General features: G+C 36.3%; 1 protein-coding gene across 6 annotated transcripts in view; it reads right to left on the bottom strand.

Moving 5' to 3' along the window:
- Positions 1-24,066, bottom strand: part of TPK1 (thiamin pyrophosphokinase 1) — a 342,946-nt gene that overhangs the window by 252,685 nt on the left and 66,195 nt on the right. For all 6 annotated transcript variants that reach the window (XM_059073509.2, XM_067041648.1, XM_067041651.1 and 3 more), the window contains one exon: positions 22,221-22,292. In XM_059073509.2, the coding sequence (XP_058929492.1) occupies positions 22,221-22,292 (72 nt within the window). The remainder of the gene's footprint in view (positions 1-22,220; positions 22,293-24,066) is intronic.

Genomic DNA, 24,066 nt, shown 5'->3' with positions numbered 1-24,066 from the left:
CCATGCAGCATGAAGGATTCTCCTACAGCCATGTGAGTGGGTCATCTTGAAAGTGGGTTCTCCAGCCCCAGAAAAGCCTTCAGATGACTGGACAGTATCTTCAGGGCAATCGTACGAGATCCTAAGCCAGAACCACCTAGGCTAAATTATTCTTGAATTCCTGACCCAGAGAAACCATAAGGTAGAAATGTTTGGGCAATAAATAGTATAATAAGCATGTCTTTCTTTCTTAGTGATACATAAAATAATAATGCATCTTACAATCGATGGAGTCTTAGAGTCAATAAAATTAATTTTCATTTATAATTAATAATTTAATTAATTTTCATTTATAATCTATTGCTTAGTTGATTATTTTGCTCCATTGCACTTAACATAGAAACCCACACTCCTTCTCACTTCTGTACTTCCTTTCTTGCTACCCTACTGCTTAGAACACATCCTCTGCTTCCTCCTGGAAGCCTTCTGTGACCCCCTCAGCCAAATAACATACCTTAGCTCATATAGTGTTCCATTATATCCAGAACCTAATTTATATCACACACAGGTATCATCATTACCTATTTCTTCATTGAATTCATAATTGAATAATTTCTATACTAACCATCTTTGAATGCATTATTTTTTTCTAAATAAATTGGAGATGCAGAGTTGCAATATAAAAGGATTTTACTCATCATAAGGGGAAAAATACTTGAGAAAACCTTTTTATAGTTGTCAAATAGGTATTTTTCAATCCATCACTGCGGTTCTGCCCACAACTTCCAGCCAAAGGAGATGTCTATGTTTAATTCCTTTGCACACATATCAGCTCTCCTTTTCATACTGTTCTCAACTTTTAAAAATTTTATTTTTGAATACATGCATACAATTTATAGAAATGTCTCAAAACATACTCATATAAATCTGTTCATACCATAAATGCTTTTATTTACGCTACTTTTATACTTTCAGTTTTTGCTTGCTGTCTCCTTCTCTTTTCTCTATGCTCATAAATATCACTGGATACCCTTCCCCTAACCGCTCTCCAAGAAACATACTAGGACTATGCTTCTCAATGTTTATACACAGACATCAAGTTTCACACTTACACACTCAAATATGCATATATGGACTTTTTTTTACTTTGATTTATAAAAATAGGATTATATAATTGGAACTTTTCTGCATCTTGTTTTTCTTCTCCCTCAATAATACCTCATTGAAATTCCAAGGCAATTAGCAAAGCTCTAATTCTTTTTTTCAAATGGCATGATATTCTATGACACAGGTATACCATAATATATACTATTCAACTATGGAGAGGCACTTACTTTGTTTTCCAGTTTTCCGCCTCTATTAGGAATGCTGCAATAAATGTCCATAAATATGTGTCACCGTGTATATATACATATTTTTCACATATGTAGTTCATATTTCTATGGGATAGTCACAGTAGTTGGAATTGCAGAATTGAAAAGACATTTTTTTTTATGCTAATAGAAGTTGCCTGATTACTTTCCAAGAAAAAGATAAAATAGTTCCATCTCTGCTAACAATATCCCATTTCCTATGTCTCCAACAGCAGTAGCTGTTACTCTAATAGGTATAAAATGGTATCTCATTATGTTAACATTCTTTTCCCAACTACCATCAATTTGGGCATTTTTTTCGTATGTTTGAGGTTTATTTGAATTAGTTCTTCTCTAAAGTGCCTATTTTTATTCTCAGTAAATTTTTTTTTGGTTAATTTGGTTCTTATTTATCTATACATAAGACTTCTTACAGATAAAACCTTTTATCTATCATGTGTTTATACTTATTCCTAATCTGTTGTTTTTTCCAAATCCGTTGTTGTTTTTCTTTTAACACTGTTTAATATTTTCTGCTACAGAAAATTTACTGATTTTTTATATAATCAAACATTTGGTAAACATTTATATAATCAAACACTAGGTTTCCAATCCTGGTTGAAATGGACTTTCCATAATTCTACATTAACATATATTGTAATTGATTGTCTTTAAAGATTTTTATTGTTTTTTATTTTTTACCTTTAAGTCATTTACACATTTGGAAACATTTCCACACACAATTTAAGAGTCCAATATTATTAGACAGTCATTTATGAATACGAAAAACACTTTACACCTCTTTAATCAGCAGAGTTGGAAAGTGGATTAAATTTAAGTTGATTCAAGTTTCCTTATTAAATCATTTTTGGAATAAGGTAAAAAATACAAATATATATTATGTACAAATCCATCATATTTATAAATTCCTAACTAATTCACTTTAGCAAACATATTGGCTCAACTTAAAACTCTGGCTAAATCAAGGGAGCATGTTTTCATGAACTAGACGTCACAAGGCCCAAGCAAGATTAATTTCACTGAAATAAAATAATCAAAAATAAATTAACTTCAATATAATATGCATACGTGGAACACCTATAATGCAAAAAGGAATTTTTATGTTAAATTCAAAGAGTTTTAGCAGATAATGCCCACCTGTGGTACATAGCATTCCTCATGTTACTGTTACCATTATATAAAGGAGAGAAAATGCAATTCTTTCACTCAGAACAGATATTAGAAACAGAGTTTTCGGAGGTCATTATAACCTGAGAATGTTCTAACACTCAGATAAGCCCGAGGTATTAAGTTGCTTCTAATATTCTCTATATTACTATATTTTTCAGCATATTATAATATATAATTTTTTCATTATATTTCTACCTTTGTTCATAAGGTGGAATTCTTAATCCTGGTGCACTACCTATTCCAACACTGTAAAACATTCTAAACAGCTGCCTGTTTTTTGGCTTCTAGGATTCTCTGCTCTTCCAGAAGTTTCCCCAACTGTGGTGCCAGCCAAAGCCTGGTATAAACTGTCCTCTAACAATACAGGAGGCAAGAGAAGGGCACGAACCGGGCCAGCATTCATCAGGACTCCTCAGTTTGATAGACAACAGCTGCTCCCTTCCACATCAGCTCATAAAATAAAGAATTCTATGTCCTAGCTGTTTTCTTTTTCGAAACATCACTTTTGATCTCCTTGCAATTTATGATCAGAGATGGCGTTTTTGCCTGCAGCAGTCTTCAGTGAACTCCTGGTGTGTGTGTACATCCACACCGACCTCCAGCTCAATCCCAAAGTCCCCTTTCTGAATTCCAATGGCATGCATAGCCACCACCGCATGATACACTACGTGCACAAAGGTGGTTACTTCTTGTGTGGGGTCTCATCTCAATACAGGATAAAAACGTCTCAAGGGCAGGGCCTTCCCTGTATGCCTCTGAGATCCCCTCCCCTTCGGACACTGTACACAATACTGGTAAATCTCAGATGCTAAGTAAATCCTCACTGATTGACGACACACGCTACACCGGATTGTAAAGCCCTTCCAGGAAAGGGTCTTGTCTATGGTCTCTGTAACCCCAGCCATCTGCCAGATCCCCATTTCACTTATTAGTTTGATAAGAATGTTGAACCATCACTAATTCCCAACACGGAACAAGAGGATTAAGGACTTTATGGTGACAGAATCCTGAGAAGATTTCCCTTTCAGAAAATGTTTTGTTTGCTTGTTTTAAATCAAGAAAATTAATATCCTTAGAAAGCAGTTTCCTTCATTAAGACTTTAATGCTAATAATGAATGCTTGTCACACTCTTCCACATAAAGCTTACCTAGTAAAAATATTTCAAACAAGAGTGTTCTAATTAAAACAAATTAAAGTCACTCTTTGGGAATTAAAATTAGTACTCAGAACAGTGAAGTACAGCAAAAAATGATAACTGACATTTGTGTCTCGCTTCTTAAGTGTATCGCTTCATAAAGAAATCAGCTTTATTTTTTTTTCTGTTCAAAATATTTTGTTTTGTGTAGCATTAACAAAGTTTCTGAACTTTCTGAGGTAGATGTGCAAAGAAAATCGTAGCTACAAGTGTTAAGAAAACCAAGATCAAAAAGTTGGATGGTAAAAACAATCTTTCACTCAAACATCCACCCCATTATGCAGAGAAGAGGAGAGACATGGTCCCAAAAGGAAACCAAATATAATACTAAAAAGCTATGTTCTCACCGATAAAAGAGAGATGCGATATGAGAAGAGGAGAGTGAAAGATCATGCAGAGCTAAAATTTACATCCACCAAGGCCATTAGAGCTCAGAAGCTAATAAAGGTGCTAAAAAAACATGATGTTTTGAGACCTAAAGCACTAATTCTCAAACCAGACCAGAGGCATTCTTGTTAAAAACTGTTAGAAAGGTAAATTCTTGAGCCCTGCTCCAGACCTACTGAATCCAAAATGCTAAGGTTGAGGTTCTCCGGGTCATTTTGGCACAGGCTCAATTTGAGAACCACGGGTCTAAACTACATGAATATATGTAAAATTAAGGACAGAGTATCAGACAAATTTTGGTATTAATAAAAGCTCATAAGAAAAGTAAACATATTAATCAAGACAAATATTAAAATTTATTAGGATAATAAAGATTAGGAGACACTAAATGTACCTTAATGTCTATTATTTTTGTAACAGCTTACAGATATAATTTTCATACCATAAAATTAACACATTTAAAGAATTCAATGGTTTTAGAATATTCAGAAAATTGTTCAGCCATCACCACAATCAATTTTAGAATATTTTCATCACTCTAAAAAGAAACCCCATATCTTTAGTAATTCCCCCCTAACTCCCCATCCCTCATCCACGAATACATTGTTTCTGTAGATTTACCTGTTCCAGACATCTGATATGAATGGAACCATATAATTATGTGATCTTCTGTGCCTAGATTCTCTCATTTAGACAAATGTTTTTAAGGTTCATGTATGTTGTGGAATGTTTCAGTATTTTATTCCTTTTTATGACCTGAACAAGTTTCTATTGTATGGACATACCACATTTTGTTTATCCATTCATCTGTTAATGAACTTTAGGACCATTTCTACCTTTTGGCTATTATGTGTAACGGTGCTATGAACATTCATGTATAAGTTTCGTGTGGACATTATGTTTTCATTTCTCTTGGGAATATACCTATGAGTGGAACTGTTGGGTCAGATGGTAACTCCATATTTAACCATTCAATGAGGTGACCAACTGACTTCTAACGTCACCGCACCATCCTACGTTCTCACCAACAGCATATGAGAGCTCTGATTTCTCCACATCCTCATTAACGCTTTACCTTTCTGATCCCAGCCATCTTGGTGAGTATAGAGTGGTACCTCACTGTGTTTTGATTCGCATTTCCCTGATGGTTAATGATGTAAAGCATCGTTTCATGTACATGTTGGCCATTTGTCTACCTTCGTTGGAAAAGTATCTACTCAGATCCTTTGCATATTTTTTAATTGGGTCATATATCTTTCTTAATGAGTTGTAAGAGTTCTTTACATATTCTATATACAAGTCTCTTATCAGATATATGATTGGCAAATATTTCCTCCCATTCTGTGGACTGTCTTTCAGTTTCTTGGTAGGGTCCTTTAAAACAACATGTTTTACAATTTTTGTTAAGTATCTCCTGAAAAATATCAGCTTTGAATTCACTCTTTAACGCTAAGTGTAATTTTTATTAAGATGCTGGATATTAACATATGGAAAACATGATTTATACTGTGGAAGTTTTACTAGATTAGGAAAGATACTGTTTATTCTACAGAGACATGACATACTACTGCCACCTGGAAGCAACATATATGAACTGTCCAAATAGTATTTGGAATAAGCTGTTTAAACGTAAAAAGCAACAGTTCTGTGACAACTTTACCAACACAAATAATATTAACCACTTTCATTGCATGGAAGGTAATCAGAAATACAAAGTATTACAAAATGGAGACTTCATGTGCTTTCTACTTTTTAAATTCTTTGAAATATTGTGTACTCTACAAGGGTAATTTTCCTTGGCATAGAATATGCAAACTCTCATGTTATCAAGGACTCAGAAGGCAACATAATCATGTTCTGTGGATATCTTGGAAGTCTAAAAAAATAAAAACTGAGTAGGTTTATGTGCCTACCAAAAAATGGGGAGGTACGTGAAACAGCTAGCTGACATCAGACTAATTTTCCTCAAATGGGAAATGTAGGGCATGAAATAACGGTAAACAAATTGGCACAGACTGGCAGGCTGACAGAAAGGAAGGCAAGCAGACAGGCAGAGGGGCGAGGTTCTATTCAACACAGTGCAAGGTGCCATACTAAGCACTGACATGAGAGGTAGAAGCCAAAGACGATCCACTACTGAATGTAAACAGCTCAAACAATTCTATTAAATGTAGTCCCCCATGAAAAACGTCCGTGCTGCTTAATTATAATTAAAATTATCTACAGCTGTTCTGCAAGCAGTTATAAAGCAAAGTTGGGGAGTGGATGGGGAGAAGGTAACACACAGCTAACAAGTCCTGCTTTATACATTGACTATAGGTAGGGAAGGAGGTGGAAGCAGAAAAAAACTGAAGGAAGAAACAGTTTCCATTTCTGACATCAAAGTGTCCACTTAAAACCTGATTCTTGATTAATGTATATAGACTACTATGTATAAACTACGTAACCAACAAGGACCTACTGTATAGCACAGGGAAATCTACACAATATTTTGTAATAACCTATAATGGAAAAGAATCTGAAAAAAATAGATATATTAGTATGTATGAATGAATCACTTTGCTGTACACCTGAAACAAAAGTTTAAATCAACTATACTTCAATTTTAAAAATTAATTCATTAAAAAAAAAAACCCCAATTCTAAGAAAGAAGATCTCTGTCCCTGCTATGCTAATGAATTTAAATCTCATGAAAGGTCCTCTTGCTTTATTTGCTACTATATAATGCTTATCTCCCAAACCTCAAAGGAACTGTGGTTCATTCAGCCTTATAAAATCTGTTCAGGAAAGATGCCATTTCCCTAAGAAAATAAAAGAAAGAGAAATAAAGGAATTTTTGACATTGGAAAATGTTCTCTAACCCATCCAGATGTAGGATTTTTTGCTTTTGTTGTTGTTTTGGCATACTGAGAAATATTTGTATTTTCTCCTTTACAGTACTTATCTACAGACTTATTTTCTAAATATTCATGGGTAAAAATATATTTTCCAATTCTTTAATTTCCTTCAGTAGTATTAACAGTTATTAGTTTAAGAAAGTTTCCAATAGTTAAAAAAATTAAAAGTAGCATCATCATCTATTATATCATCCAAGGTGCCAAAGTAAGATCTTATTCATTCCAAATAACAAGGGTAGTCAATAAAACTGGATGAGAATCATGCAAATTTGAAGAAGCTGATCAGAATTTCATAAGTTAATGAAAAACAAAAACACCCCTCTTTACCATATCATAAGGAGATGAAAATAAGTGGTAAATATCCATTAGCTTGTTTTGGAGAAATGTTTCCTCTTTTATTTATGATACCAAAGCTGCAAATACGCTATTTGGAAGGTCAAATGAACTAAAGAACAGCACCCAATTAATCAATCAAGCATAATAACCTCCTAGTTTTATGAACCAAACATCAATCAGATGTCATCTTAAGGCTCCCTTAATACACGCAAGAAAGAAAATAGAGTACAGGTAATAACAAAAAGTTCAGAAATAAATATTCTTCTATATATATTTCTAAGCTCACTCAATTTTACAATTTTTTCATTCCATGATTGTAAATAACTTGTTATTTATCGCTAATTTTTCCTGGTTTGTTGACATATTTACTAACAGTTTGCCTTAAAATAAGTTTCAGAACTATGCTGGTATCATCCATAAAACTGAAAGAAAAAGTTCAATTAACTACTAACAATTTTTACTAGAAGTAAAAGACACCACTTAAATTTACTGAAGTGACACTATCCATGTACCACAATAAATTGTCTTTTAACTTTGATTCCAAACTGAATATAAAAGGCAGGTGAAATTATTATCAGTTCAGTGTTCAAAAATAAGAAAGACACCACCAACAACAGCATGATGACATAAAATTGTTAAAAAGGGAAACAAAATGCTCACTGGTAGGCAAAAGTAAATTCTACATTGATTCTAAAGTTGAAATGCAATAGAAATATCCACTTCCAGTTTGTTCCAACAAGTGCTTAACAAGGATTAAAAATCATCATATAAAATAATTAGTGAATGTTCCTGACAAAAGGAGCACCATACAGTAAATACAACTGAAACCCACTTCAATGGCAAAAGATCTCCAAGTACCAAGGTCAGCACTCAAAATAAGAAGTCTCATTAGTCTCACAGTGCAGAGACAGAATAAATATAAGAGGATGGATGGAATCTTCACCAAGTTGTTTTCATACTGATTAGGAAGTTTGACATTTATGGTTTGTAACTTCTAAAAGTAAGGCTAGCAGAAAAATTTTCCAGTTTGCTGAGATATACAGTTAATCAAAACTCACTATACCTACAAGTATTTTTTGTTTTTTTTAAACAAGGAATAAGGGACTGCATTGCTCAATCTTCCTTCCAGAAACTTGAATGCCAATTGTGTGTCGTACAGAATAAAACTTAAAAGTTCGTATCTCACCCTCAATTTTTGGTTAAACTGAAGGAACGAAAGAGATGTGAAAGGCCTCAGGAATCTACTTAGGCTATAACAGTTCATGGTTGCATGCTTATGGAAAGTTAACAGATGTCACAGACAGGATATAAAAATCATTTCCTACAAGTAAAACCTCCAAACCATTTCTACACCACATTTAACTAAACATATGTAGAGTAATGCATACACAGCTTTTAATGTTGTTAAGTATGGAAATATTACTTTCTATTTACAGAAGAAAAAGAAAAGTTTACATTAGCTTTCTATTTATTTTTATCCTGTGGAGAAGACTGCTGCTTCTTTAAAACCCAGAAAGAGATCTATCTTGATCTGTGTTTATACTGTGAGAAGAAGAATAATTCACCTCTCCAAGAAAATATTAAGCGTTTATTAAAGCACGCTTACAATTCCATTATCATTAGAAAAAAAATACCCCGTGTTAGACTAATTTCTAACATTAACATATTTTTTGCTTTGTTATATAAGAAGTTATAAAAAGGCACAAATAGAATGGAAGTTATTACTGAGGCCTCTGCTAAAAATGTCCCATAAAAACTAGAAACGCTGTTCCATTTGCAACACTATGACAATACCCCTATCTCATTTCCAACAATGAGAGATGGTATTTTATTCAGTCAGAAAGAGTTTTGGAAGATAGTCCTTAAAGGCCTACTGAATGATCTGAATTAAAATATATTTTCTCAAGCACATCTTTGATTTAGTAATAATTGAGATTTAACAAATGAAAAACTAAAGAAAAAGCAATCTAATAGTTCTGCCTACATAATCAAAGCAAAAGGGAATCTGGTGAATTTAAGCATATGGACATGGATAAGCCATATACAATTAAGTCTACTGTGTTAAATAAATGTACAGTGGCTTAGGTTGGCATATTTATATTTCTCAAGATCCCTAAATTTCCTTTCTATGTACATTTACATCTGTACTCCTATGAATTTCAGCTTCTATTTATCTTTTTTTCCTCCAAGATGAAAAACCCAGCCTATTTCCAGCCAGTACAAAGATAATGCCCCTTTTGTTATTCCTGCAATGTTCTATATGCTACTGAATATAAAGGGTGCACACTGCTGTGAATCATGATTCAACTGCCAGTGAAACCCCAGAAAAAGGACTGAAATTATAAGATGCATCACTATAAATAAGATGTATAAAATAATCATAAAGCAAAAAGACTGGCTTGGATTTGTAACCAGTGATAAATTATACATTGAATAAATATTTGTCTAGTGAATGATACAGTCTGTTAATTATAAGTACATTCTAAACATAGCATTACCCATCTATTTTTAACATAACCAGAACTTGCTGACGATTGAAAAAATGCATTGCACCTTATCTATCCTCTACCATCTCCTCTTTTGAACGGCCAAAAACATCCCAAAGACATATCATGTTACTGAGAAAGTCAAAATATCAGTGTTCTTAAAGGTAGTGATGGAACGCAGGAGGGGAGGTTCCATTTTTTGGCACTCTGATCTTCAGAATAAAATTACAGAATGATTTTACCTTAAGGGCAGAATTATAATTTCAAAACCAAATATTCTGGAAGATTATATTATTTTCCATTAACTTCTATTATTTTGGAATGTGTTTCACACATTGACCACTTATATACAGGAAAGATAAATTCCAACTACAGGATGAAAGAATTTTAAATAAAATAGCTCATAATGCTAAATTCTTACAGTCATTCACTTATGACTTATTGGGGAGGAAATAACAACCATCATTGGTATTTTTCCCCTTTTCGCTATTTCAGGAGGGAAGGAAGGAAGGGAGGGAGGGAGGCTGGTAACTTCTAAAAGATATTAGGTTTTGTGAGTCTATCTTGGCTGATTTCACTAACCCACTTCATTCCCCACCCTTGGATAGTCTGGTGAATATTTTTTCCAATAAAGTTAATTCAATGAATCCACTCACTTCATAAAAACCACCAAAGTGTTTACACACATATATATATATTTGTATTAACATGACAGATGTTGAGGGGGAAAAAAGGTAAGGTATTTTTCTGATGTAGATATTCAAAAGAAAGGAACGTATCTTAAATATTTTAAAGAATTGTATGTCCGTTGCCCAGTTAGAAACACAAAAGTGTAAAAACAAACAAAATAGTATGCACAAAAACAACCTTTCTTTCTTTAGAAACACATTTATATCTTGTTTCAAAGCTGCTGCCCCCTCATCTAAAAGAGCCTCCAATCCCTAGGTGATCTTACCTAGTAAGGACAGAGTTGCATTGAGAATCAGTGGTGGGATTTGTTATTTACCGGTAAGTGAACAAGTCTAGGGCCAAGAGCAGGCCAAGGTGCTGCCAACAGGCCACCTCCTATGAGGGAAGAGGGAAGAGCTCCACATGAGACTGCCCGTTATGTGAAATGACCTACAGAACATCCAGAATGAAGTTGAGACTGGTCCCAAAGCAATGCAATACATTTCTCTGATGTTTTACAAGAAAAGCAAATTCTTCTCATCTTCATACAGGGCAATAAATCAGTGCCCAAAATAATCACAGACAATTGAGTTATTGAAATTTGTGCTTTAATCTATTTGTTCATACCTTTTCCTGTATCTGTTTAAGGTGTCCAAAACTGATTTCCCCAATTCTGATTATGCTCATCAAGTTAATATCTAATATGCAAGGTGTTTCCACTGTTTTTCTGAAGTCAGTGAAATGTCTTCTGTAAACAAAGGGGGACCAAGGGAGGTTTAATGCTACCAAAAATTGATTAGAGCTACAACATACTAAGGTAAGAGCAAGACTGCCTAGAGAATACCTGGCACCAGACTTGTAAAGAAAAAGGACCTTTGACGGGCTTCCCTGGTGGCGCAGTGGTTGAGAGTCCGCCTGCTGATGCAGGGGACACGGGTTCGTGCCCTGGTCCGGGAGGATCCCACATGCCGCGGAGCAACTAAGCCCGTGAGCCATGGCCGCTGAGCCTGTGCGTCCGGAGCCTGTGCTCCGCAACGGGAGAGGCCACAACAGTGAGAGGCCCGCATACCGCAAAAAAAAAAAAAAAAAAGAAAAAGGACCTTTGAGATCAATCATCTTCTAAAGAGAAGAGAGTTGAGCAATTCTCAACTTGCCAAGAAGCCTTATATATAATTGTATCAGTGTGCTAGGACTTTCAAAGCAAAATACCACAGTCAGGGTGACTTAACAGAAATTGATTTTCCCACAGTTATGTAGACTAGAAGTCCAAGAGCAAGGTATCTCGGCAGGGTTGGTTTTTCCTGAGCCCTTTCCTTGGCTTACAGATGGTGCCCTTCTCACTGTGTCCTCACGTGACCCTTTCTCTGTGAGCTCCAGCCCTGGTATCTCTTCCTTTTCTTATAAGGACACTAGTCCTAGTGACCCTACCCAAAGACCTCATTTAACTTTAATCACCTCTTTAAAGATATTATCTCCAAATACTGTCACATTAGGGGTTGGAGCTGCAACATATGATGGAGGGGTGGGGAAAGTTCAGTCCATAATGATAATACATTTTAATTTGCCAAGAATATTATAATGTATACAGTGAGACTGGGATACATCAAACACTAGATTGTTAGCACAATATTAACAGGGCTTGTGTCTTTTTCACTGATATTATGGGCCTTGTACATTGCTTGACACTGACAATGTGAAAAAATATGGATTAAAAAAGAAAATCATGGAATCTTTTTGCCTCTCAGTAAACATATTAGAAAATGCTATGCTGTGAAACTTGATATTTTATAATGACTTTTCTTTTTTAAATATCAAGTACAGAAGTTCATACAAAGTACCATGAAATTAGGATGTATAGCAGGATATTTATAAAATGCATTTCAAATATAAAGTACTTGAAGTTTTGGTTTCAATTCCCTAAATGCCCGATGATATTGTAGTTACTGAAACAAAACACCACCAACACAATGGTCTAAGAGTGAATCCTAAGAAAGAAAGTAACACTGAGGTCCTTAATATCTGACAACATTTATATTATAATACCCAGAATGATGAAAGATTTAATTCAATAGAGATGGGCCATCATCTTGGGGACGAGAGTCGTAGATTATGTCTCTAGCCTCACATCAGACAAAATGTGTTTTGTTCTGTGCCACTAATACATTAAACTGTCATCTATTTAAATAACTTTTGGTAGTCCCCAAATGTTTTCGTACGAATGGGATAGATCTTTTCTGCCAGCCTTATTTACAGGGACTACAGCTTGTACATAACTGTTTTGCTTAATGGACCTGAACCAAGTATGCAAATTGCTCATCAGATCTTTGGCTCACTGTTCACTTAAATGTGCTCCAAGCGTAAGTTCTGTGAAACACTAAGAACAGAAAATGACACAAACAGTGTCACTTTGGTAGTTCAGTAAACTGGGATAAGCCTCAAGGTTACAGGATTCTTAAGTCTAATGACTAATCTACTCATCACTAGAACAGATGCCTCCCAGATCATCCTAACTAAAATTTGCATACCCTGAAGCCTAGCATTTTCCCACCTAAAGTAACAGCTGGATCTCTGCCTGGATGCATTTAAATGGCAAAAAATGCACATGATATTCTACCTATCCAGGTAGTCATAACCAGCAAGCCCTTAAAAGCTAAGTTCATGATAACTATTTAGGTAACAAGGAAGCCTTATTAGAAGGTATCACTATTTCACTTTCACAGAGATTCTGCCATTATATGTATCTAACAGTTCACACTGTTCAGTTCTACTGAATACGTTCAAAATTAGAATATTTCCTCCCCCTACAGTTCCTCTCCTACTAGCTTAAACAAGTGTTTTGCCCTATGATTTCCCCCCTATGGTATTCCTTTCAGTTTGTTCCAAACATTGCCAGTAAACTCTAGACACAGAAAGAATGTAGATCAGAGTTTCTCTCAGCCAAACATCTGTCTCCCAGTGAAGTAGTGAAGAGGACATCACACCCTCTTACTCTTTTCTGCTTCCCAATGGCAACTTCTTTCGAAAGACTCCAAGCAGCTATTACTGTGAAACTAAAGGCTCAGAGAGGCTCAGCAGCTTCCCACGAAGACTAGCACTACAAAAAATTTCAAGTTATTTTTAATCGATAATTGTACATAAATACTAACCAGCGGAAATGTTCTTTAACTCATCTATCTTCAATTAAATAGCATGATCTTAAAAATAAATAAACTTTCAGATGCAGCTTGCCTTCAAACAAACTATTACAAAGGAGAAGTCACTAAGCAAGGTGGGACAAAAAATGAACACACATAGGAACACTAATATTTATCTAACACATAACAGTCTTTAGAGATCAAACTTTAAAGCAGGGTGGGGTAAAAATAAATGTTTGCAGATTCTTAAGGGTAAAATACACTACACAACGTGGGGGAAATGGAGGTAAGTCACACCATGTTTCTCTGATTGCTTCTCAAAGCCTGCTCTTTCAGAAATCCTTCAAACTAACTGAATAAAGCTCTATATAATAAAAATGGAGAAAAGCCACCATGGAGAGCCTTTATGTCTCCATAACAAACTTCTGGGAAGCACTGTTGAACATGACAACATCTGCATTTCAGGGAAGGCCATCTAAGACCCGAATACTTTGATTGGGAGAATGACAGGACACCTTCTAAAGAGCTGAACACATCATCAACTTTAAGAAATGCAAAATGTTGATTTCCCTTCTGGACAGTTAACCCAAAGGTGATGCTTTACTTTTATCTAGGTTTATGTAGTATTCCACCATCAGCTTCGTGCAGAGATAGAATTCTTCGGGTTTGTGTTTTGTTGTGTTTTTTTTGTTTGTTTTGTTTTTCACTTTTACTTTATTTCAGTAAGGATACGTCACTTTTACAAAGGTACTACTCAGCCTCCCTAGCAAGGATAACTATTAATAATGTGCTTATACTCTTCTAACTAACCACACGTCAGACTCACTTCATTGAGCTTAATGTCAGCAAGTGTGTGTGTGTAAATTAAACAGGGAGCAAATGTAAGTAAATAAACGAATGAGTTAAAAAAAAAATATATATATATATATATATATATATATATATATATATATATATATATAAACGTAAGTAGCCATACTGACTTGAAGCCATTTTCTAGTTACATTAAAAACCGACATACCAGTTAGGATACAGATCTAAATAGCAGAAAAAAAAACAGTAAAAGGGCTTCCCTGGCGCCGCAGTGGTTGCAAGTCCGCCTGCCGATGCAGGGGACACGGGTTCGTGCCCCGGTCCGGGAAGATCCCACGTGCCGCGGAGCGGCTGGGCCCGTGAGCTGTGGCCGCTGAGCCTGCGCGTCCGGAGCCTGTGCTCCACAACGGGAGAGGCCACGACAATGAGAGGCCCGCGTACCGCAAAAAAAAAAAAAAAAAAAAAAAAAAAAAAAAAACAGTAAAAACAAAGCAGTCAAAATGTCTACACTAACTGCCATAAAGGATACAGAGTCACGTGGCCTGGCACTCACTGTTTTCGGGTCATTTTCCTATGTACTCATGGCATTTCATCTATTACCCTAATAGATGGTTATATAAAAATCATTTCATGGGCAATAATGAAAAAGAAAAAAATGCAAGCATAAAACAAATAATGAAGGGCATATTAAATAGTTAATGGGGACTGGACACTTTTTCATTATACAAAGTGATGTTTTAAATTTTTACAATGCACACATATTCTATAATTAAAGATTAAAATCCATGGGAAAACTGAAGCATTTATATTCTCAAAAATAAGGTTAACCTACTGTTCTCACAAAGAAATTGTTTTAAAGAAAGGAGCATTATAAGCATTACAGTAAAAACATATGATAAATCTCTTTAGAAACTAATGTCAGAAGATACGGGTATTGCTTCATTTCATAATTTTATATCCTTCTCTGTAATAGAAGATATACCTTACCATAATACCTGAATGGACAAAGAGGATATATTCCAATGACACATTTGTTAGCACTTCAACTGTCAAAGACATAAAACCAAAGAGGCAAAAAAGGAATACATCCTTGCACCTGAGCTATGAGGAAAGAAGATGAGGTTAATGAAAACAGCCATTCTGACTGGTTATACCAGGAAATACAAAATCAGCATCTGGCAGTCTTACAGCAGAGGGAGAAAAATGATCGACAGAGCTCCAACTTAGCTGAAGTAGAAAAGGGACCCAACCTAGGCTGAAAACCAAAGAGGAATCTGGGGAGGGGGAGGGAGAGCATGCACCGGCACCCATCTGTTGCCCGCGAACTGGTTCACACCAGGGCAAGAGGATTTCCAGTATCTAGAAAGCACCAAAGACAGACACTGACCTTCAGCAATTGCTAGGATGACCCACAATAGATGCCCCCAGGCTAGTGTCACAGGAACTAGGAGGAAAACACCATCACCTAAACACTCTCTATCCTTCTTCAAGAAGCTTATTCTCAAGGAGGGATCAGGTGATATTTATAAGTAAAAGAAACAGTACAAATACTAGGGAGAAAATCTCTACCTGGGCACGCTAAGGAAGGCTTTGTACACAACAGGTGGCTTTTGAGTTGGACATATAAGGATGAGTTGAAGTTTGTAAAATCTATTTCAGGCACAAAAAAAAGAAGGCAGTTCTATAATATCCATCACTAAATACATAGGATGGGGTAGTAATGGAAGATGAGGCCATAGATAAAACTATATTAGAAACACACTCTTAAAAAAAAAAAAAAGATGGACTAGAACTAGCCCTTTCAGAGTCAGCTTTAGGAATAAGCCTATGATGATTTTGAAACTTCAAGGTGATTATCAAAAAGTATGTTTCCCTTGAAATTCCTCTAACAGGGATAATGTACACAAATACATACAATAGGAATAAAATAGAGACTGATACCAAGTTTATTAAAGCTACCAACCAATCTACATATAAAAAGTACAAGTATCCAATTTCTCTTATTTCAATGAGAATAAACAAAACGGACACCAGAAGTGAGGTAAGAAAGTCCCACAGAACAGAGAAATGGTATAGTAGAGGAGCAAAGGAAGAGGAAAACTTAATATAAACTTCTTAACTTTGGTTTGGCCTTAAACTTCAAATAATCAGGGGAAAAGAGGCTTACATAGTCCTGGGGTGCATAATTTATGAAGGAAAGGGTTAGTATAACAAGGTGCTTTAGAGCAGATTTCCACTTCACCTTAAAACTTAAATCTGATAGCAATACTAATCACTAGCACAATATCAGTATAATTAGCAGAGTAAGTCATGATTTTGTTAACAAATGCTTTACTCAGCTAAGGTGTTTTTGTTTAAAGACAGAAAAGCACACAGACGTGAGCAAAGTAGATGCAATTAATCAAATGCTACCGTAATTTCACAGCTGTTGAGAAGCAGGGATAGATCAAATTCCATCTGAGGCCTTGTGGCTCTTGATGAAGACGCCACCTTCAAGAACAGGTTGCACCTGTGTCCCTCCCACCCCCCACCCCCCACCCTGCCAGCTCTCCATTCCAGCCACAACCCAGAGCCCATAATTCTGTCTCCAGCTTCAAGCCCAATGCCTGGCACAGAAGGGCCACAACAGGTATCAGTCACTTACAAACAGAACAGAAGGGAAAACAATGAGATTATACAATCAAAGAGCTTGCTTACATTTCAATTCATGAAATGCCACGTGTGCCTCCCTTTAACCTGTAAGACCTACCAGATTTGTCAGATATTTCATGACTTAAGCCTCCTACAAAATGAACAGAGTATGTTGCCCATACCTTGATATGGTCTTAAGATTGGTTACCAGGGAAATAAAAGAAAGAAACCTCGTGAAGGAAAGTAATTCCTTATTAGGGGAAAACGGTGTGAGACCACAGATAAAGACCTGACACTGACATAATCTGATAATCGATTCATAATCTGATTAACATGGTCACCACTGTTCTGTGGGTCAAATGGAAGAGGCAGGGAGAGGTTATGAACTCGTGAAAAATGAAGACATACTTTGAGAAGTCAAACTCCTAGAAATCCGATATATAATCAATCTATGGTCTTATCCTTATCCCAGCTAAATGAATGTCTGCTGGGTTTCTTATTTCTTTTTTGTATTTCAATTTTATGTAGTTTAGATATCTCTCCTACTATCTCTGAGGACCCTGATGAGCCTGGTGACCCCAAGATGAGAAACACTGAACCACAACAAGAAATAAACAGAGCTGTTCAAACACAGACATCCCTATCTCTTTCATTTACTATATATGTCAGTTTGAAAAAGGCATTTACTGGAAGAGAAAGCCTGACTCAAAAAAAAAAAAAAAAAAGGGAGAGAAAGAGGTTAAGAAGGCTCCAGCCACTGGTTCAGGATGGCGGAGTAGAAGGACGTGCTCTCATTCCCTCTTTTGAGAACACCAGAATCACAACTAACTGCTGAACAATTATCAACAGGAAGACACTAGAACTCACCAAAAAAGATACCCCACATCCAAAAACAAAGACGACACAATGAGACAGTTGGGAGGGGTGCAATCACAATAAAATCAAATCCCATAACCGCTGGGTGGGTGACTCACAAACGGGAGAACACTGACACCACAGAAGTCCACCCACTGGAGTGAAGGTTCTGAGCCCCACGTCAGGCTTCTGAAGCTGGGGGTCTGGCAAGGGAGGAAGAATTCCTGGAGAATCAGACTTTGAAGGCTAGCGGGATTTGACTGCAGGATTGGACAGGACTGTGGGAAACAGAGACTCCACTCCTGGAGGGCACACACAAAGTAGTGTGTGCACCGGGACCCAGGGGAACGAGCGGTGACCCCACACGAGACTGAACCAGACCTACGTGCTACTGTTGGAGGGTTTCCTGCAGAGTGGGGGGTGGCTATGTCTCACTGTGAGGCCAAGGACACTGGCATCAGAAGTTCTGGGAAGTACTCCTTGGCATCAGCCCTCCAAGAGTCTGCCATTAGCCCCACCAAAGATTGGTTACCAGGGAAATAAAAGAAAGAAATCAAATGAAGGTCTGATTTCTACAGGAAGCACATGAAAAGCTGCTCAACATCACTAATTATTAGAGAAATGCAAATCAAAACTACAATGAGGTATCACCTCACAGCAGTTAGAATGGGCATCATCAGAAAATCTACAAACAATAAATGCTGGAGAGGGTGCGGAGAAAAGGGAACCTTCTTACACTGTTGGTGGGAATGTAAATTGATACAGCCACTATGGAGAACAGTATGGAGGTCCCTTAGAAAACTGAAAATAGAATTACCATATGACCCAGCAATCCCACTACTGGGCATAGACTCAGAGAAAACCAGAATTCAAAAACACACATGCACCCCAATGTTCACTGCAGCACTATTTACAATAGCCAGGACATGGAAGCAACCTAAATGCCCATTGACAGATGACTGGATAAAGAAGATGTGGTACATACATACAATGGAATATTACTCAGCCATAAAAAGGAACGAAATTGGGTCATTTGTAGAGACATGCATGCATCTAGAGACTGTCATACAGAGTGAAGTAAGTCAGAAAGAGAAAAACAAATATCGTATATTAACACATATATATGGAACCTAGAAAATGGTACAGATGAACCAGTTTGCAGGGCAGAAAATGAGACACACATGTAGAGAACAAACATATGGACACCAAGGGGGGAAAGCGGAGGGGGTGGGGGTGGTGTGATGAATTGGGTGACTGGGATTGACAAGTATACACTGATGTGTATAAAATGGATGACTAATAAGAACCTGCTGTATAAAAAAATTAAATTTTTAAAATTAATTAATTAAATGATTTTTTTAAAAAAAACAATTTTAGAAATGCAGTTTTGGAGGTCTGTGTTAAGATTGCTTATGATGGATATTCCATGCTGTATTTTGTCACACCCTTTCTGCTGGATATTTATGTTATTTCCAGTTTTCTCCCATCATTAATAATGTTGAGTTTTTTGCTTGTAAACCTTTGGTTACGTCTTTGGTTGTTTCCCCCAACCCTCTGCTCAGGATGAATTCCTAGAATTGGAATTACACAATTTAAAGAAATACGCTTTCTTTTATGACTCACTGCATATTGCTAAAAAGGGTGTACATTTCAGTCTTTTATAGACAGTTCATGACTGTGCCCTTTCCTCTCCCCACAAAAAAAAAAAAAAAAAAATTGGTTAAGAAATCTGAGGGCAATAGTCACAAAGCCCAATAATCTCTGATCACTACAGAAAGTTAGTGAGATACTCACTAACTATACTTCTGTCGTTTTATCTATCTACCTGCCTACCAAATACTTATTTATGTCCCCAGATTAAACCCAGAGTACAAAATGCTAGCTAGACATGTAGGGCTATTATTCCAAGGCTTGTGACCAAGAAAATCATTAAAACTTCAGGATGCACTAAGGGGAAAACACACTCAAAAACTTTTATAATCTTGAATCCCTTGAATCCCTTGAATCCCTCCTTTAGTCATTTAAACTAGACTTTATAACTTGCCACTGAAACATTGCAGGAAGAAACGAAAACCTTCAAAGTAGTCTCTCCCCTGAAACGAATCTCAGGAAATACCTACTCAACAGAAGCCCCTGGCCTATAGGTTAAAGGTAAAATATAGATTTTATATAAGAGACTTACATTGTGTAGCAGCCTTCAAATTTTTAGTCTAGCAGTCCAGCTTCCACCCCTTAATTTCTGCTCCTGCCAAATCTCCACATCCACAGAAATTACAGAGAATGTTGTACATATGAGCTCAACCGGAACAGCATGGCAGACCCCAGCCATGACTTACTTGCTGAAATGAAATCCCAAACCACAATGCTGACTTCCCTCCCAAACCCACGATGCTGCTTTTTTCTGGGGCTCCTCTCTGTTGCGAAAAGCAACAACTCAAGCTCAGTTTCCCTGTTTCATTGCCTTTACTTGGAAGAGCAGCGACACAAACATAAACCCACAGCCTCTGTTACGAGATTCAGAAAAAACCTATTCCTTAGTCTTTGTTAACATATCTGATTTTTATAATGGTTCATGGCTCCAAAATGCCAAGAATTATCCTAGAGGCATATATGAAAGAATTTAATATTTCAATAACCTAAAGAAAAGTTATTTTGGAAATGAGAATTATCTAACCATTTCAGTACACAGGACACTTTAGATACCTTTACTTCTCTTCATGTATATTGACACATACTAACCAAGTGTTCATTTTTTTATGCAAATCAAATGAGTAGCAGGTGAATGTCAAGCCTGAGACTTTTTCAGATCAAATGCACTGCAGAAAAACTAATGAGATGAAGAACTTCAATCAGCTCAAAAATCTGCATCACTTCATACTACGTGCAAAATAGGACCATTAACTCCCCAAAATATGAGCCTTAAGACGTGGTTTTCATTATCCAAGTTTTCCAACAGTTCCTATCAATGAATATTTTGTCTATTTCTAATGTGTGCAGTAAAACACAGCTGCTCACACACTCTCCCCAAATCATCATAAAACCTGACGTAATAAAGGTCAGGTAGAAAAGGTGTGCCTAAGTAGTCTGCTTTGGTATTTAATAGCAATATCAACCATATTAAATTCTCTCTTTTATTCCTTGTAATTACTAAGCAATTATGTGCCAGACACAGCACTAGGCAATAGAGACAAAGTGACAAAAAAGACCTTTTGGCCTTATGGTACCCAAATAACTACCTAATTACATGTAAATGAGTAGTAAGTGCTATGAAAGATAATACTTAAGTAATTGTCCGTGAGGGCAATGTTAGTACAACTATAATGTGAAAGTTTACATTACCTAACTTAAAGATGGCTAAGTGTAGAATACCAAGACTTTTCATCATGATCCTATTGGACAAGAAAAATTCTTTTCACAAAATCATGTATAATGATTTATTCCCTCTAGTATCACAACTACCTCTGTCCAGATGTGAGCTTATTAACATAATACATTTGCACTCTAAGACACACAACCTTAATGGTGAGAATAACTAAAGAATTCTGAGCCGATGAGACAGGATCAGGAATATGCTCCAATATATCACAAATCAAGTTCTTTTGCCTGTCATCTGACCCAAAACTTACAGTGATAACATAGCAGAAGGATCCCTTTGAAAAAAAATCTAAAGATTTCATTAAAGAAGAGCAGAGGTTCAAAACAGCAAATGCTATTTAACATCACTTTCTTGAGTTCATTCCATAAAAATCAAAGAATAATATAAAAGAGTTAACAGAACCACCTATTTTTGACATGAAACCTCACAGGAGTTTAATTTTGTGAAACTATTCCATTTTTGACTATACTTTTCAGAATCCCTAGAGATTCTAATATATTGGCAACATGTCTTCTGTTTTAATGTTGCAAATCCAGTCACCCTGCAGATACCTAATTACTGAATGCCAGAATGAGGGAGGCTTGTGGATGGCTTTTGCTGTCACTGGTGCCAAAAGTATTTACACTTGAACAAATACGTGTTGAGTACTCAGGATAAACACCCATACAGTCGTTACAATACACAGTAGAGTGATGTTATATTGTAATTCTGTCCTTGGAGGTCCACGCTGTGGAAACCACATGTATAAACAGGTTAACGGAGAAGCAAAAATGGATTCTTCTGATAATTCAATAATTAAATCACCTTATTTTAAATTCCACTTTTTGGTATTCCAGCTGGGTTCTGGGATATTTAACAGTCACATTAGTCCCAAGTAGAGTAAGAAAGCAAAGAAATATAAATGCTAATTAAGGTTACCTTTGCACCAAAGATGACGAAAACATTTGTCCAAAGGCTGATTCAGAATCACAAGGCAGTATTTCAAACTCCCTATGGGAAAAAAAAGCAAAATAAAGTAAACAAGTGAACCAAGTCTTTCATTCCCCTCATATGAGTCTGGAATCATACTCTCTTAGACCAGATTTGCAGTCTACACAGAGCTAAATTTTAATCACAGCTAATTTCTTACACCTGAATTTTAAAAGATACCATAGGTTAATTGGATCTACTTTATTCAATATGTCCATCACATTACTATACTGCTGAGAAATTTATCATAAAAATAATTTATCATAAAGACAATCGGGTATGCTTCTTTTTGTACAGGGTGTGCAGCAAAAATGCCCTTGATATGTATTCTTATCCTTTTGATATATGTAACACTTTGATTCTGCTATCATCTTGACGTTGTTTGCCAAGCAGTGTGGGTCTAATGGGTGGGTACTTTCACATGCATTTTCATCCTCATTTATTCATATTCTCTCCTTCACTTTCATTCTCTCCCTCCACCCCGAGTTATCTTGAACTCTCCAATGTAAAACTCTGTTTCCACAAAATCCTACTAGTTCTTTTCATGACTCTTTTTTTCCACGTTTTTAGATGACACTCAAAAGACTAAGAAAGAGGGAAAAAAAGTTACTTCTCCAACAATCATTTGAAGCCTTTTATAATGTACTGTAAATAGTGCAAAGCAGAATGCAATCAGGCTGCTGAAAATCTGTCATTCAGCTCAGTCCAAGCACTCCATTTCATTTATGGAAAGAAATGTTTGTTTGGTGATAAGAAAAATTAACTTTTTTTTTTTAAAGCAATCTCAGTGTTAGAAATGGAACAAGATAAGGAAATGAAAAGAGGATGGCATCATCCACAGTAAACGTTATTAAGTGCCAATTATATACCAGGCACTAGGTGTGCAAAGAAGAATAAGATTACAAGGTATCTGTGAGATAAGACATTTATAATAAAGACGATTTATTCCACAATACTGTACAACACAAGGATATGAGGAGTGCTGGGTAACAGATAAATGAATGTGGCAGAAGTTCAAAGCCTAGGAAGTCAGTAAGGTCTGGTGTCATCCTAGAAATCTTTGTGATATGCAGATTTTTGAACCTGATCTTAAAAAGAAGCAGCTGGACAGAGTAAAGCAAACGGCATCCCAGACAAGGAAAACAACACACAGGAAGCTGCTATCCTTTGCCAGAAGGACCGTTACCATGGAAAGCTTAGGAAGCAACACCATAATGACGTACACCTAAGACATGAATACTAACATCCCAGATTTTAGACATGCTGTTTAGGATGACGGAGGAATTTCAATCGAGGCACCAGGAAGTATTTAGAGCGAAAGAGAAAGGCAATTTATGTCTATTGGGGGGATCATCCATACAGAGATGATAGCTAAACGTCAAAGCACAGACACAAGCTGAGATACCACAAAGACAGAGCAGAGAGAGAAAAGAACAAATTACGAACACAAAATCATGTTTTGCTCACCGTTACAGAACAGAAGGACGTCGACAAAGGAAATACAGAAGAAAAAGCCGGAAAGGTAAAAGAACTAAGAGGGTAATTCCAAGAATGTGCCGTCGATAACACAGCATGCTAAGGAGACGTCACAGAGACTAGACAATGAGAAAAGGCCAACAAGGGTGGGAGAAATCTCAAAGAAAAGTCTAAAAATTCAGAGGCAGCCTCAAGATAGTAAAGAGAACGAGTTAGAAAACTAAGAGATGCCTCTTCTTAAAAACTAAAAACTGGGGCTTCCCTGGTGGCGCAGTGGTTGAGAATCCGCCTGCCGATGCAGGGGACACGGGTTCGTGCC

Source organism: Kogia breviceps, chromosome 9, assembly GCF_026419965.1.
Source record: "Kogia breviceps isolate mKogBre1 chromosome 9, mKogBre1 haplotype 1, whole genome shotgun sequence".
Taxonomy (NCBI): Eukaryota; Metazoa; Chordata; class Mammalia; order Artiodactyla; family Physeteridae; genus Kogia; species Kogia breviceps.
Note: the sequence above shows the minus strand (reverse complement) of the source record. Positions and strands in the feature narration are given on the sequence as shown.